This window comes from Hypomesus transpacificus, chromosome 4 (genome assembly GCF_021917145.1).
Source record: "Hypomesus transpacificus isolate Combined female chromosome 4, fHypTra1, whole genome shotgun sequence".
Taxonomy (NCBI): Eukaryota; Metazoa; Chordata; class Actinopteri; order Osmeriformes; family Osmeridae; genus Hypomesus; species Hypomesus transpacificus.
In genome coordinates, this window is record NC_061063.1 from 1,073,216 (window position 1) to 1,088,951 (window position 15,736).

Sequence of the window (15,736 nt, forward strand, 5' to 3'; positions counted from 1 at the left end):
CTAAATATGTAAAGGAGATAAATGTTTTCATCTATTACTGAGAAAGTAGATCAGAACCAAACTGTTCTGAGATCAGTAAGTGGAATAAATACATTGGGTCAGTTTTGGTTCAACAGACACACTTCCTGCTACGTTTTATTGTTACCTGAAATAACAGTTACATAGAAAAAAGGACACATGATTCAGGAACTGGACAGTAGACTATCAAGTGCCAGGGTACAGACAGAGTTCACATGGTTAAGATCCGTCCAATCGCAACATCAGCTCACAGTGTCCTAATTGTCAACAATAGCTTCAATTACCAACGGGCAGTACATCTAAAGTGCAACTAAACTCACCAATTTCAGCCTTATTCCGCCCCTTCTCCCTTTCAATTGCTTTCTGGTGAAAATTTGTGGGTGTTTTTTTCTCAAACTTTCATTTTGGGACTTTCTCTAACACTTCAACTGATACAGGAACACAATCCCTCCTTGTGATACTGTGAAAAAGCAGTCATACATCAATAATTTCTTTAAACGTTTTTAAAGTGCGGGCATTTAGCCTACCACATTTTGTAATTGTATAATTCACTTTATTATAACACATCTGCAACTATTTGTCGGAAATGAAGACCCAGGAATCATGGGTTTAGCCGTGCGTGAGTATTAAGCACAGGGGTTTCACAAATAAAAAGAAAAATTGAGTTTAGTTACAAGTTAACATTCCTGAATACTACTTTCACCAATCCTCACCGACATGAAGATAAAATCATCGCCGAAGAGAGAAAAGGCGACGCCTCGAGTCTTCTTCGACAACGACATTCAAAACACCAACTGAAACGACTGCTAACCGTTAAGCGCATAGAAGATTTTGGCAACTTGTGATACACATCAGCAGCTGTGCTTGGAGAGGAATCCACGAGCAGTGTTATATTACAGATGGGTAAAGGGACGGCGTCGGACTTCTTACAGCACCAGAGAGATGCCCTCTTCTCTCAGGACTCACAGCGTCATGTGCATGGAGTTGCATCGGCTACATGTTCAACGTTTCCCCGTCTTGGTTTATATCGGAAGGAGGGCAACCAGAGGCTTCAGTCGTCATACACAACGTCCAACCGCTCTCCAAGACCAGCAGGAATATGTCGAAAAACACTTACAAAAACCACATGCTGTATTCTACGTTTCTATGTGTCGATGGAGGGCGCGTCTACCACAGCACACACTGGGATGAGAGCAGATGAGAAGGACTCAACTAAAGGTCAACATGAGGCCAAGGACAAGATGTTACAAGATGGTGGCTATGTGGGATATTGGTTCACTGGGACGTACACGGGAGAACGGGGATCAAACCCGGGTCTCCTCTCTAAAACGTCTACCATTAGACCAAGAGGAGAACAACTGAGGGCAAACTCATCCAGAGCGAGTGGTTCCCAACCGGCTCTGCTACACTACCGCATATTAAGCTTTGTAACTGTAAAAGACTTGTAACTTAACATTTACTAATACTGCAGGTTTGTAAATGCTTAGCCACTACACCTGCGACTGATTACATTCTGAGTAGCTGAGTCTACCGGACGTCGTATCAGGGTCTGAGGGAAACACTGTGGTGTCACCTCAGCGGAAAACTGCCGGGCTGAATTCTGGGAGGACATTCTTAAAGTTGAACGTTGTCAGAAACTGCGCTGATTTCAGTTTGTCCGTCAGTCAGTGACATAGGTTTCAGTGTTTTCCATCCTTGTGTGACCTAGTCAGTCACAGATACTGAGGATTCAGTGTAGTCGATGCGAGGAGTTTCCTGTTGGACATGCAAGTATCTGTTTTTTTTTTCCAATACATCTGAATCATCTTCAACTTAGAATAAAGTGTTATTGAAACACCACTAAAGAGTTGACTTGCTCTCCTTTGACGCTCTGACAACTTGAGTGTTTTCTCTGTGAAACACAGTCTGAGGACACACAGAGAAGATTCGCTCTGTTAAAGACAATAAAGCCCGTGGGTTATTCTAGCTCTCGTTGGCACCTTTTATAGGGATTCAGGAAGGCTGGGAAAGGTTAAGAAGAGGGTCAAGAGGACCACTGATTAAACATACAAACACTTCAAAATATAAATATGTACATACAAATAAACATTTGATCTTTTCCATTCATTTGAAAATAAATGCAAAGCAAGGCCAGACCAGGCCGGACTGGACCAGACTAGGCCAGACCAAGCATCCCCAGGCCTCTTCACACTATCCTGGGCGCGGAGCGGTCGTTGGTGGTGGTCTTCTTCAGCCTCACCCCCCGTCGTATGGCCACCAGCATGTCCTCCCCCTCCCCCCCAGCCTCCCCTGCCTCCCCTCCCAGCTCCCCCTCCTCCAGCACCTCTGGGAGGGCCTGCCATTCCGGGCCCCGCCCACCGGGCTGGGGGGGCGGGGTGGGGGGGTCAGAGGAGGTGTGACGCGGGGCATCCCAGAGGCTTCGGGGGGCCCGGGGCCCAGTGCTGCTGTTGTTGTTGTTGTTGCCAGGCGACAGCGGGCTGCGCAGACTCGGCGGGCCCCCCTCGCTGCTCTCCTGCAGGGCCCCCCCGGGGAAGAAGCCCCCCCCAGGGTGGTCAGGGACGGTGGGGGTCTTGACGGGGATCATGGGGGGTCGGATTGGGATGGGCCCCAGGCCCCCGGAGGGCCTGCGCAGGTTGGGCTTGGAGGAGGGGGTCCTTCGAATGGTGGCCACGCCGGGGGTGATGATGGCAGGGCCGGGGGAGGGAATGCCGGTGGTGGAGGCGGGGCGCTTGGTCTGAAAGGCCCGGCGGTAGGACTGGCTGATCTCGCTGGTGCGGGGGATGGTACAGGACCTGTCATCCACCTCCTGATCTCCGCCCACTGTGAAGTAGTCGTAGTCTGAGACTGGTGGAGAGACAGGAAGGGGAGGGGGGTAAGACAGGAAGGGGAGGGGGGAAAGACAGGAAGGGGAGGGGGGAAAGACAGGAAGGGGAGGGACGGAAAGACAGGAAGGGGAGGGGGGAAAGACAGGAAGGGGAGGGGGGAAGACAGGAAGGGGAGGGGGGAAAGACAGGAAGGGGAGGGGCATCAGCAAGTGAAATAGAATAATGACGTTTCAAATCTATTGTTCTCAGTAAGTCTGTAATTGTGCGTGCACGCGTGTGAAAACAAATGTGTGGGCGGGAATGTGTGTGTGTGTGTTACCCTGGGAAGGAATGGCGTCCTCAGAACAGCAGGGCGTGTTGGTCTGGGTGCTGTAGCCACTGGAGCCCTGGAGAGAGTCTCTGCTGCAGGGCTGGATGTCCAGATGCAGCCCTCTGGACAGAGCCCTGGCCAGCTCCTCATGCACCTCCACGTCCTCCTGCAGGCACACACACACACACACACACAGACACACGCACTTTACTAATGTACCCTGATTCGAGTGTCGGTGACAGCTAACCGCTTGTTGTGACAGCTAGCTGACAGTTTGTCATTATAATAATCAATCATCACGTCCATAATCTAGAGGTGTCCTGTCCAATTACTGTGGGCCTCACCTTCGGTGAAGAGTTGTGAATGGTGCTCCTGGCCCTCTGAGGCTCCTCCCGCGGGGTGGTGGCCTCGGTGCCCAGGGGCATGCTGGGATCTGTAGTGTCCTTCCTGTCCCTGGGGCGCCTCAGTGTGTTCACCATGGGCTGGTCATAGGGCCCAGGCTTGGCCCAGTCCTGTAAGAGAGGCACGATGGGTTAGGACACACTCTGATGTTTGTGTGTACATGTGTCTGATTATATGTATATGTGTGTAAATGTGTATAGATATTAGGGGTGGGAATCTTTTGGTACCTCACGATTTGATTCGAATTGATTCTTGGGGTCACGATTCAATTAAAATCGATTCAAGATTTTTTATCACATTTCGATTCAATATATGCTTACATTTGATTCCAGTTTGCTGTTTAGTGTTACTTGTTTGTATTTGACTGTGATAGGCAGTTAGGTGTTGAAGAAAAAAATCCCAATGCATCAAAACCTTGAAATTTAAAGTTTTTCTTGCAGTTTAGTAAACTCATTAAAAAAACATTATATACCCCCCCTCAATTTTAGAAATGTATGAATCGATATGAATAGCTAGAAGACTGAATCGCGATTCAAATGCAAATCGATATTTACCCTCACCCCTAATAGATATGTGTATGTACTACAGATATACATGTGTGATTATATGTATGTATGTGTGTGTGTGTGTGGGGTATATGGGTTGGGCCTGGCTTGGCCCAGTCCTGACAGGAGAGAGCAATTCAGGTGAGACAAGGCCTAAATACATGCTCTGGTTTGTATGTGAGTGTATGTGTGTTTTTGGATACATGTCTGCGTGCGTGTGTGTGTTGTGTGTGAGTGTGTGTGTGCGGCTGCCTGTTCCTAGAAGGCCGGACAGTTGCATGGACATGAGATAAAGACACCATGACAACACAACCTGGGTGAGAAGGAAGGAAGAGAGGAGGAGGAGAGGAGGAAGACAGGAGAGGAGGAGGAAAGAAGAGGAGAGGAGAGGAGGAAGACAGGAGAGGAGGAGGAAAGGAGAGGAGAGGAGGAAGACAGGAGAGGAGGAGGAGAGGAGAGGATGAAGACAGGAAAGGAGGAGGAGGAAAGGAGAGGAGGAAGACAGGAGAGGAGGAAAGAGATGACGGAAGAGAGGAGTTGAGGAACAATGAGAGGGAGAAGGAGATTCGATGAGGATGGAAGGAAAGGAAGGATGAAAGGGAAAGGAGGAGAGGAAGGAGGAGAGGGAGAGTGGGGCGATGGTCGGACGCACCTTCCAAGTAGGGACCTTGGAGGATGGGACCATGCCAGGTCCCAGGATGCAATAGGGAGGGGAGGAGCCTGATCTGGGCCCCGCCCACATGGGAGAGGTGGGGGAGGCGAGGGGGGAGGAGGAGTGGGAGAATGGAGGGAGGTGGAGGGGGAGGTGGAGGTGGCTCTCCTGTAATGCCCCTCCAGGTGAACAGAGGGCGCCGGTGAGCACTTGATGGTCGAAGCCGTTTGACAACTGAACGTGAGCGGAGGACAAAAAAATGAGATGAGTGAGAAGACACGCTGATTAAACCGTCATGAGGTCGGGTCATGAGGTCAGGTCATGAGGTCACGTCATGAGGTCAGGTCATGAGGTCACGTCATGAGGTCACGTCAAAACAACCGTTTCAAACCACAGACCATGGAAACAAACACCTGGTGCTTCGACAAACACCGAAGATGGACTGGCAACAACCAGCTCTGAAACACCTCCTGTTTGTGTTAGCGGGCGTGTCTGTGTGCACGTGTGTGTGTGGGTGGGATGTACTGTGTTTATGTTTGTGCATGCATGCATCTCGATTGTGTGCGTGTCTGTGTGTGTTCACCTTTTCTGGCCCTGTGCTGGAGCAAGGCTCCTTAAGGTCAGGTGACGATGAGGAGGAAGAGGAAGAATTTTCCTGGCTGACAGTTTGAGAGACAGCTGGAGATAGACAGGTCTACAGCCAAGCGATGACACAGGATAAGAAGCAGCACGCGCACACACACACACACACAAATACAAAGTCAGCCATTTGAAAAATGCTGTACCCAAGTGTACCCAAGAGCACAATACACAATAAGAACAGAATGCAAGAGAAAGACAGGCAGGCAGAAGACAGACAAGCAAGCAGACAGACAGGAAATAACGGCACATTATGACGCTCGCTAGATTGATAATTTGAAGGGAAAAAAATATCAATTACAGGTTTTAAAGAAAGAAAGCTATGCAATAAGCATGAAAAGCACATACAACAGTGGGGAGGTGTGTGTGTGTGTATGATTGTGAGGGCGGGTGGATATGTGTGTGTGTGTGTGTATGAGTGTGGGTGTGTGTGGGTGTGTATGTATGTCTGTGAGTGGGTGTGTGTGCAGTATGACTGTGTGTGTAAGTATGTATGTATGTATGTATGAGTGTGTGTGTGTTACAGAGTGAGTCATCACTTCTGTAAGCAGGAAGCTCTCACCGAGCAATCATTGGGGCTCGCGCTCATGAGCCGGACCGTTACCTAGCAACCTGGGAGCTCAGGGCCAGCCCAGCCAGGCTCCGCAGGAGGCGATTGGTCGGAGCGGAACACCGCGGATGTGACATGTTCAGCATGGCGTGCTTGGGTGCGTTTTTGTCTGGTTCGAATAATGGACTCGTTTAGCAGACACCTGAAACCTTTTGACCTGCAGTCAAACGCTCTGCCGAACCCTGGGAGATACTCGTGTCTGGGGGAGTGGGGGTGGGGGTGGGGTGTACCTGAGTGTCTGGAGGGGGCATGGGCGAGGGGGACTTGGACTGGTAGGCGTCCTGGGAGATGAATCCAGAGTCGTGGGAGGAGACGCTGGAGAGGCGGGCGGTTCCCTGCTGGGGGAGGGCGGAGCTCCGGTACCGGAAGTGCGAGGTGGGGGAGTGGCAGTGGGAGCCACTGGAGCGAGAGTCACTGCTGTTCACACTGTTCAGACTGCTGCAGGGGGGGAGGGGAGAGAGAGAGAGAGAGGGAGAGATGGGGAGAGAGGGAGAGAGAGAGAGATAGATAGATAGATAAGAGAGAGAGAGGTAGGGAAGGAAAGAGAGAGAGGAGAGAGAGAGAGTGAGGCACAGGAGAGAGAGAGGTTTAAGTGTACCAGGTGGCTTTACAGGGCCTACTGCCCCCAAGGCTCATGTCGAATGAGTCCATTAGCTTCATCTTAACGCCTTCATATGGTGAGAGCAGGGAAGTTGCTGTATCACAACTTGGCCACAAGGTGGCATGGAAGGACCGGGGAGATGAAAGCACTGCCATTTATAATATGTTTATTTCTGTTTCTCGATTTCCTTTTTTCCCTCTCTCCTCCACTCTGTCTCCATAACACCCATTGGTGTAGAACATACAAGGTTCCCCTCCCCTTGATATTCTCCGCCAATAAGGCGACAGGAAGTTATGAGGAAATCATCAACAGATTCTGTCTGCCTGAGAAGTTTTAGGGTGACGCGCGGTTGCTAGGCGCCCAACGTACCTGCACATGCTTGACTTCCTGGATACGGTGGTGCTGGGGGAGGAGGGTGGAGTCTGGTAGGCCCAGACGCAGTCGGAACCCTTCAGGTCCACGATCACCTGCAGGGCAAACAACATCAACAACAAAGTTAACAACAAGAAAGTAACAAACAGGGAGGACACAGACAAGAGACAGACAGAAGACAGACAGGAGACAGACAGGAGACAGACAGGAGACAGACAGGAGACAAACAGCAGACAGACAGCAGACAGACAGACAGCAGACAGACAGACAGCAGACAGACAGCAGACAGACAGGAGACAGACAGGAGACAGACAGGAGACAGACAGGAGACAGACAGCAGACAGACAGCAGACAGACAGCAGACAGACAGGAGACAGACAGGAGACAGACAGGAGACAGACAGCAGACAGACAGCAGACAGACAGCAGACAGACAGACAGGAGACAGACAGGAGACAGACAGGAGAGGTGTCTGCAGAGCTCAGCCTCAGCAGGGGGAGGAACAGCCGACGTCTGAACATGGTTACAAACAACCAGCACCTTGCTAGTTAGGATTTCTCCCAGATTAAGGTGAAGAGGTCTGTGTGAGTGTGTGTGTGTGTGTACCTGCTCGCTAGCCGGGGGCAGCTTGTGGGGGTCCATGGTCAGGGACTTCAAGTCATCATTCAGGGTCTGGAGGTGGGTGATCTCCCCCAGCATGGACATCTCCTCCTCCTGCAGAGCACAAACCAGGCTGGAGGTGACACGGACGAGTGGATCCACCCACCCATCCATCTATCTATCTACCCATCTATCTATCTACCCATCTACCTATCTATCTACCTATCTATCTATCTACCCATCTATCTATCTACCCATCTACCTATCTATCTACCTATCTATCTACCTATCTATCTATCTATCTATCTATCTACCCATATATCTATCCATCCATCCATCTACCCATCCATGCATCCATTCATCCATCTATCTACCCATCCATCCATTCATCCATCTATCTACCCATCCATCCATAACATAACATCATAACATTGTGCATACCAATGTATGTACCAGGGTAAATAACAATGGGTTTACCCCATACACCCCATCACGTAGCTAACCCCTGTTAAACACCCTAGGTAAGGAGCGGGTGCCACCCATGTCTGTTTTATTAGCATAGGGATGTCTTTGGTTAGGTAGAGTAGGACTCTTTGGTTGATTACTTTTCTTTGGCACCGCTCGTAGTTCCACTGCACCCTGTCGGCTGTGTTTTCCCTTTTTGTGTTATTGTGTTTAAGATTAAACGCTTGTTTGCTTTCACCCCAGTGTGTCCTCGGTCCTTGTGTATAGGTTCCTTGGGTAGTGTTACGGCCTTCCCCCTAGACAGGTTCCGTAACAAGCAGTATATAACAGTTTATACCTGAGTATACCAGTATATTATATTAAGTATAATATATATTATTAGAAGTATACCATGGTATAACAGTGTGCATACCAGTATATAGCAGTGTATACCAGTATATATAATAGGGTGTATACCAGCCGTAAATAACTGGGTATACACCGGTGGTGTATAACAGTGTACATGCCGTTTTTTCTCCCGTTGGGAGTTTTTCTGGGAGTTTTTCCTCGTCTTCCTTGAGGGTTTAGGTTGGGTGAGGAGCAGTTCTATGGGCGTATGTGAAGCCCTCTGTGACATGCTTGCGTGTAAAAAGGGCTATACAAATAAATTTAGGGAGATTTAGGGAGTCAGATGGCTGAGCGGTGAGGGAGTCGGGCTAGTAATCAAAAGGTTGCCGGATCGATTCCCTGCCGTGCCACATGATGTTGTGTCCTTGGGAAAGGCACTTCACCCTACTTGCCTCGGGGGGAATGTCCCTGTAATTACTGTAAGTCGCTCTGGATAAGAGCGTCTGCTAAATGACTAAATGTAAATTTGATTTGATTTGACATGCCAGCAGGGTCTACCAGGGTAGAACAGTGTATGTACCTGCAGGCTCTACCAGGGTATAACAGGGTGTATGAAGGGTCCTCACCACCACCGGCTTCAGCATGGAGACGAAGGAGCAGAATCGGCTCCTCTCCTCCACCAGAGCCTTCCTCAGCGCCTGCTTCTCTGTCTCCTCCAGCAGCAGACACTTATCACTCACATCCTGCCTGGCGCTGTCCAGCTGGGGCTGGACGTCCCCGCGGCCTGCACACACGCACACGCACACACACACACACAGAGCCACGAACACACACACAGAGCCACACACACACAGAGCCACACACACACACACGGAACCAGCAGCACACACAGAAGCAGAAACACCCCCACACACACACGACCAGAAAACACACGCAGACAGGTTAGTCAGACCCCCTGGATGATGAGAGACTAAGTAGAAGAGAGAGAGGGAAGACGAGAGGACAATGCAGAGGAGAGGAAGACAGAGAGAGGCAAGAGCTATCCAACCCAGAGGCAGGCGCACAGACAGTCCCAAGACTCAGCCTTGCGTAACCAAGTCCTCACTGAACCATGTGGCCAGTCTGGTTTCAGACCCGATCCAGACCCACGATCCAGGCCCTTTCGTCCACAGCATCAACAAACGCAGCTGTGGGTTTCTGGCTGGAAGGCATGCTTCTTACGTTTCTGAATACCAAGTTGTGGATTTAAGAGTTCACGATCAGAGGAAAGGATTAAGTATCTGGACATGGCGTTCTAGAAGGTTCTAATGGGACTCTGGGAACCGCTCTCTAATCTCTTCTGTGTGCTTCTCGGGGATGTAAACATGTAATTAAAGTGTAGTATTTCTCAGAGCGGAGAGACAAGCTTGGTTGCGTGGTTGGACCCGAGGTGGGAGGGGTTCTGGGGAACATATTGGTGGATGAATTCCTTCCTTGGATAAGGCATCACCCTTCAGTATTACAGTAAGCAGTATAATGTGACATTATGCAGTAATTCAATGTATTATACTGCAAATTATGATATTATGCAGTACTGTATGGTATTATGCAGTATTATACATATGTATAGCATGGTATCATGCAATATCAAGTATCTTGTACGTGCTTGTTTTTGGTGGTCTGGCTCTGAAGGATGAGAACATTGAACCTAGAACTTGGAACCTTAAACTTTGGAACGAAGGAACCTTGGACCTTGCAACTTTGGGGTAGAAGCACCTTAGAATCTTCCAACCATTAAACTTTGGGCCTTTAGAACCTCAGGGTTATAAAATGTTTGAACCTTGGAACTTTGGAACTACGGAACTTTAGGATCTTAGAACTTTGGACCCTTGGGACTTTAGGATCATGGAACTTTAGAATCAGGGGACTTAGGACCATGGAAACTAGGGACCTTTAAACCCTGGACCTCTGGCTCTCTGACAGGGGGGGAAGAGCAACATTATGCCCTGAGGCAGGGAGACTTCCATGCAGCTGAGAGAGAGACAGGCCCTCCTCGTCAAGCCTGTGTTTGGCCAACGCCAGCCAGGGAAGAGTTTTAAGAAACATACGTGCACACACACACACACGGAGAAACGCGCACATATACACCCATGCATACACACAGGCAGACACACGCTTCACCCCAAATAGAGTAATAAACACACTAGCTGCTACAGAGTATAAACACAGAGTAGCTGAAAGCTGGACACGGTTTCATGGCAGACACGTAACAGGAGCCGTCGTCTTGCTGAAGGGTTTAGCGCATACTGCATGTATATACTAGCAGCACTTGAAATCGATACCTACAGATATATACCGTTTATCTACACGTATACTGTATATACAGATATATCTAGGCCATCAATATGGGTGAGAGACAGTGACACACTGTCCCAGTGCATTCTGGGAGTTCCATGGAGAGGAATGCAAGGCCAGGATTGGACACATGCTGTCAGACTGTCAGACCATGTGACGGGGGGGGCAGGTGGTTTGGGGGGTGACCACGCACAGGTGTCAGGGCGGAGGTCAGTAGAGCAGTGACACACAGGGGCATGTGGAGGGGGCGGGGGGGCAGAAGGGGCGGTGGGGGGGGGGGGGCGGAGGAGGGGCAGTGACTTACCGAGGTCGTCGGCTGGTTACAGCAGGGGGGGAGGGGCAAGTCGATACGCAAGAGAGAGGAGTAGAAGCTCAGTCACTGTTCTGTTCTCTACTGTACTACACTGTTCTGGTCTTTACTGTACTACACTGTTCTGTATTGTTCTCTACTGTACTACACTGTTCTGGTCTTTACTGTACTACACTGTCTGTTCTCAACTGTACTACACTGTTCTGTTCTCTACTGTACTACACTGTTCTGTATTGTTCTCTACTGTACTACACTGTACTGTTCTCAACTATACTACACTGTTCTTTATTGTTCTCTACTGTACTGCACTGTTCTGGTCTTTACTATACTACACTGTACTGTTCTTTACTGTACTACACTGTACTGTTCCCTACTGTACTACACTGTTCTGTCCTGGTCTTTTTACTGTGCTGTACAAACAGAACTGAGCTGAATACTGTACTTTACTGTGCTGTGCTGTATGGTCGGGGTCTGTAGGGTGTAAATACCTTTCTTTGCTTTCTTCTGCAGCTTCAGCGTGTCCGAAGACTTCTTCTTGATCTCCTGACGGGCCTTCTTATACTCTGCAGTCAGAGCACACAAGGAACATCAGCACCAAGCACAACAAGCACAACATCAACACACCGACGAAATAACGAGGGATTTCAAGGCGACACGGTGTGATGTGGTCCATCAACCACAGTATAACTTAGGAGGGAGGAGGAGGAAGAGGAGGAGGAGGAGGAGGGAGAGCAGGAGGAGGAGGAGGGAGGTTAGGAAGAGGATGGATTGAGATAGAGAGATTTGGCAACAAGGAGTTGCCTGCAGGGACCTGTGTTTGCATATCTGTGCGTGTGAGTGTGTATGAGCGTGTGTCTGAGTGTGTATGAGCGTGTGTCTGTGTGTGTGTCTGTATGTGTGTGTGTGGGGGCTGAGAGTGTGTGTGTCCTACCTTTGGCGTGTTCCTTGTCCAGAATGTTGGCCACTCTCTTCCACTCCTCCATCTGTTCCAGGAGAGGGTTGATCAGACAGTCCAGGAACACCCTGGAGCACACACACACACACCAGGCACACACACAGACACACACACATAAGGGAATGACCATCTGAGGGACCATCTGACCAGAGACGTTGCTGTGGTTACCCTGCTGGAGATGCTGGTGTACGGAGTGTGTGCTGGATGGGAGGACCCTGCAGTTTTTTTATACTCACTTAGAGTGTATGTGTGCACGTGTCTGTTTGTTTGGGCGTTAGACTGTGTGTATGTCCTTACGTGTGCTTGTTTGCGGACGTCTGCGTGTGTGTTTACGTGCGGGTGTGTGCCGTCTGTTGCGGAGGAGAACGGTGAAACACACACACACACAGGAGGAGGAGAGCACTCACAGGGAGAACTGTCGGAGCTTGGCCTCGATGCTGCGGTGTCTCATGCACATCCTGGTGAGGGCGGAGCCTATATCCCTGGTCCCACCTGGAACACAAGCAGCACCAGCTGTCAATCAACCGGCTCCTACACACACACCCACACACTCTCTAACACGAGCCTACACGCTCACACACGCTCTCCAACAAACACACACACACAGTTCTCAGTCAGAGAGACAAAGAGAAAGAGACAAAGTGAAACGGAGAGACAGAAACAACGCTAAGGAGAGAAACAGAAAGAGAGAGAGAGACAGAGGGAGAGAGACAGAGAGAGAGAGACAGAAAGACAGAGACAGAAAGAGAGAGAGACAGAGAAACCTTGCCAGAGGGGATGGACAGTAAACAGTTGTGAAACAAAGTGTAAACATAGACGCAAACATGTTCTCAGAGCAGTAACTGAATGGTGTGTGTGTGAGTGTGTGTGTGTGCAGAGAGCAGAGAGAGGGCATGTGAGGCTGGTCCCCCCCCCCCCCCCCCCCCCCCCTCCACCTCCCAGGCCAGGCCAGGGCAAGAGGGCGTCACGGCTGAGTGTTGCTCTGGAAACGGGGCCTTATTAAATCTATGCCACCCTGGGGGCCCCATCCACCCTGATGGGCTGGCCTGATACTTTTGTATCACACACACATGTACGATCACGAGCACACACACACACACATAATCCGTGCACACACACGGCTGCATATCAGGCCCACACATACTTTCATGATGAGGCAGGAACTGATTAGAAATCTATCATATTTAGATTACCACCAGAGGAAGAGAGGGAGGGAGAGAAAAGAAGAGAGACAGAGAAAGAGAGACATAGAGAGACATAGAGAGAGAGACATAGAGAGAGAGAGAGAGAGAGAGAGAGAGAGAGAGAGACAGACAGACAGACATAGAGAGACAGAGACAGAGAGAGAGAGAGAGAGAGAGAGAGAGAGAGAGAGAGAGAGAGAGAGAGAGAGAGAGAGAGAGAGAGAGAGACAGAGACAGAGACAGAGACAGAGACAGAGACAGAGAGACAGACATAGAGAGAGAGAGACAGACATAGAGAGAGAGAGAGACAGACATAGAGAGAGAGAGACAGACATAGAGAGACAGAGAGAGACAGACATAGAGACAAAGACATAGAGAGAGACAGACATAGAGACAGAGACATAGAGAGAGACAGAGAGAGACAGAGAGAGACAGAGAGACAGAGAGAGAAAAAGAGAGAGAGAGCGAGAGCGAGAGAGCGAGAGGGGGGATAACTGGACCTGACCTAGTTCTAGGTCTCATCCTGGTTCTAGGTTTAATTTCAACATCCCTGAAGAATTAACAACACAGAGAGACCTGGATAGGAATGGGGATGGAGAGAGGAGGAGAGAGGGAAAAGGGAGAAGAGAGAGAGGAGGGATGGGTAGAAGAGAGGGAGGAGAAGAGAGAGCAGGGATGGAGAGCGGAGGAGAGAGAGAGCAGGGATGGAGAGAGGATAGAGAGAGGAGGGATAAAGAGAGGAGATGCAGGAGGGATGAAGAGAGGAGCGAGAGAGAAGGGATGGAGAGATGAGAGAGAGAGGAGGGATGGAGAGAGGAGATGGAGGAGGGATGGCGAGAGGAGAGAGAGAGGAGGGATGGAGTAAGGAGATGGAGGAGGGATGGAAGGGAATGGAGGAGAGGGGCAGGAGTGTTGCCACATCTTTCTTAATGGATGCTTTAATGAAGAGATTCTCATTAGGGATAAGTGATTGTATGGATTGTATCTCTCCCTATCCTCCCCTCTCTGTCTCTCCCTTTGCTCTTTTTCTCCCTCTCTGTCTACCTCCCTCCCTCTCCCTTTCTCTTTTAGTATCCATGTCCCTCCCTCCCTCTCTGTACTTCCCTCTCCATCCACCCACTGTATTACTGGGAGCTATTAGTGAATGAAACCTAATTATCCCATATCCCATTATTATATCATAGTTGGGTTCAGCTGCCATTATTTTCAAGGCTTGTCTCACATTTCAAATATAACTAACCTAGGCATGTTTGTGTGTGCATGTGTGTGTGCGTGCGTGCGTGTGCATGCGTATTATTCTGTGTGTACTGTACTGTCATGTACTATTCCATGCTAATGACCAGACATGTCTTACGTAATAGTGTCTGAAATTCAGGGTTACCAAGGCCAGGATATGGTTGTGGCTGTTGGGATACGTGTGTGTTTGTGTGTTGGAGTGTGTGTGTGTGTGTAGAGTGTGTATGTTGGGTGTGTGTGTTTAGAGTGTGTGTATGTAGCGTGTCTCAGATAGGCCAGGATGAAAATAAGTAGGGCTCTTTGTTGGGGGGGGAGAATGGAGCCGAAACCCACTGAAGACATTGAAGAGGCTGTGAGAGTGTGTGTGTGTGTGTGTCTGTGAGAGTGTGTTTGTATGTGACCAACCTTAAAACCATGTAAAGCCAAGTACCTGAGCTTTACCCTAACGACAGAGGCTGAATGGCTACTGAAACAAACTGGCTAATTATGGGATGGCGTAGACCTTTACGCAGTGACAAGAACAGGTGAGGTTTTGCCTTTTTCATTTCAAGCCAACACAATCCCGTGAAAACACTTTATTTCACGACACGAGAGAGCTGCAGGCCAAGCCATCCCCAGCATGTTCTTCTGTTCTTCCCTCTCCCCCTCATCCGCATCCTCCCCCCTCCCTCTCTTCCCTGCCCTCCTCAGCTGTCCATCCTAGAGGGGAGGGATGGCAGGGAGGGATGGGAGGAATGGAGAAAGGCAGGGAGGGAGTGGAGGTCTTTTGGGGGGAGGGAGGGGAGGGTCTATTTAAAGTGTCTTGGGGGTACAGTCTCAGTCTTTACATTCCTTCTCTGATGTAAGGAATACCAGAGCTAACCCCCCCCCCCCCCCCCCCCCCCCAACCTGTCAGTGTGACCTTGCCGGCTGTTGAGGAGTGATGCAACGCCAGACAACCCAGTGCCCCCATCACAGGGAGCGTGTTGCAGACTCTGGTGCCGATCGCACATCTCACAGGGGATGGAACAAGGGTTAGGGTTAGAAGAGGAAGACGAGGAGAGACCAGAACTTCTTACAGAGAGAGAGAGAGAGAGAGAGAGAGAGAGACAAACACCGGGACAAACCGATAGATAGATCAAAAGAGAGAGATTGAGAGAGATTGTGCGAGACAGAGTGATATGCATATAGACAGATCATTACATAGAGAAAGAGACAGATAGACACAGACCGAAATAGAAAGAGAGTGAGAAATTTATGAAAACATGCACCCGCAAGCACGCACACGCATGGGCGCGCACGCGCCAGAGCATCCCTGAGAGAGTCAGACACACATTTATCATGCCTGGTCACGTCCTGGAAGTGACAGGGGC

The 15,736-nt window shown here is 49.7% G+C and overlaps 1 protein-coding gene across 3 annotated transcripts in view; it reads right to left on the minus strand.

Annotated features, from left to right (window-relative positions):
- Positions 1–102: 102 nt before the first annotated feature.
- The window catches only part of LOC124467218 (protein MTSS 1-like), a 30,514-nt gene continuing 14,880 nt past the window's right edge, over positions 103–15,736 (minus strand). The window contains exons 4-16 of one of the 3 annotated variants that reach the window (XM_047019412.1): positions 12,372–12,456; positions 11,941–12,032; positions 11,498–11,572; positions 11,004–11,015; positions 8,992–9,149; positions 7,580–7,687; positions 6,972–7,069; positions 6,232–6,439; positions 5,336–5,446; positions 4,753–4,986; positions 3,498–3,665; positions 3,163–3,319; positions 103–2,862 (exon numbers count right to left, since the gene is read on the minus strand). In XM_047019412.1, the coding sequence (XP_046875368.1) occupies positions 2,204–2,862; positions 3,163–3,319; positions 3,498–3,665; positions 4,753–4,986; positions 5,336–5,446; positions 6,232–6,439; positions 6,972–7,069; positions 7,580–7,687; positions 8,992–9,149; positions 11,004–11,015; positions 11,498–11,572; positions 11,941–12,032; positions 12,372–12,456 (2,165 nt within the window). In that variant the 3' untranslated portion in view covers positions 103–2,203. The remainder of the gene's footprint in view (positions 2,863–3,162; positions 3,320–3,497; positions 3,666–4,752; positions 4,987–5,335; positions 5,447–6,231; positions 6,440–6,971; positions 7,070–7,579; positions 7,688–8,991; positions 9,150–11,003; positions 11,016–11,497; positions 11,573–11,940; positions 12,033–12,371; positions 12,457–15,736) is intronic. The other 2 variants (XM_047019413.1, XM_047019414.1) reach the window with 2 other exon arrangements.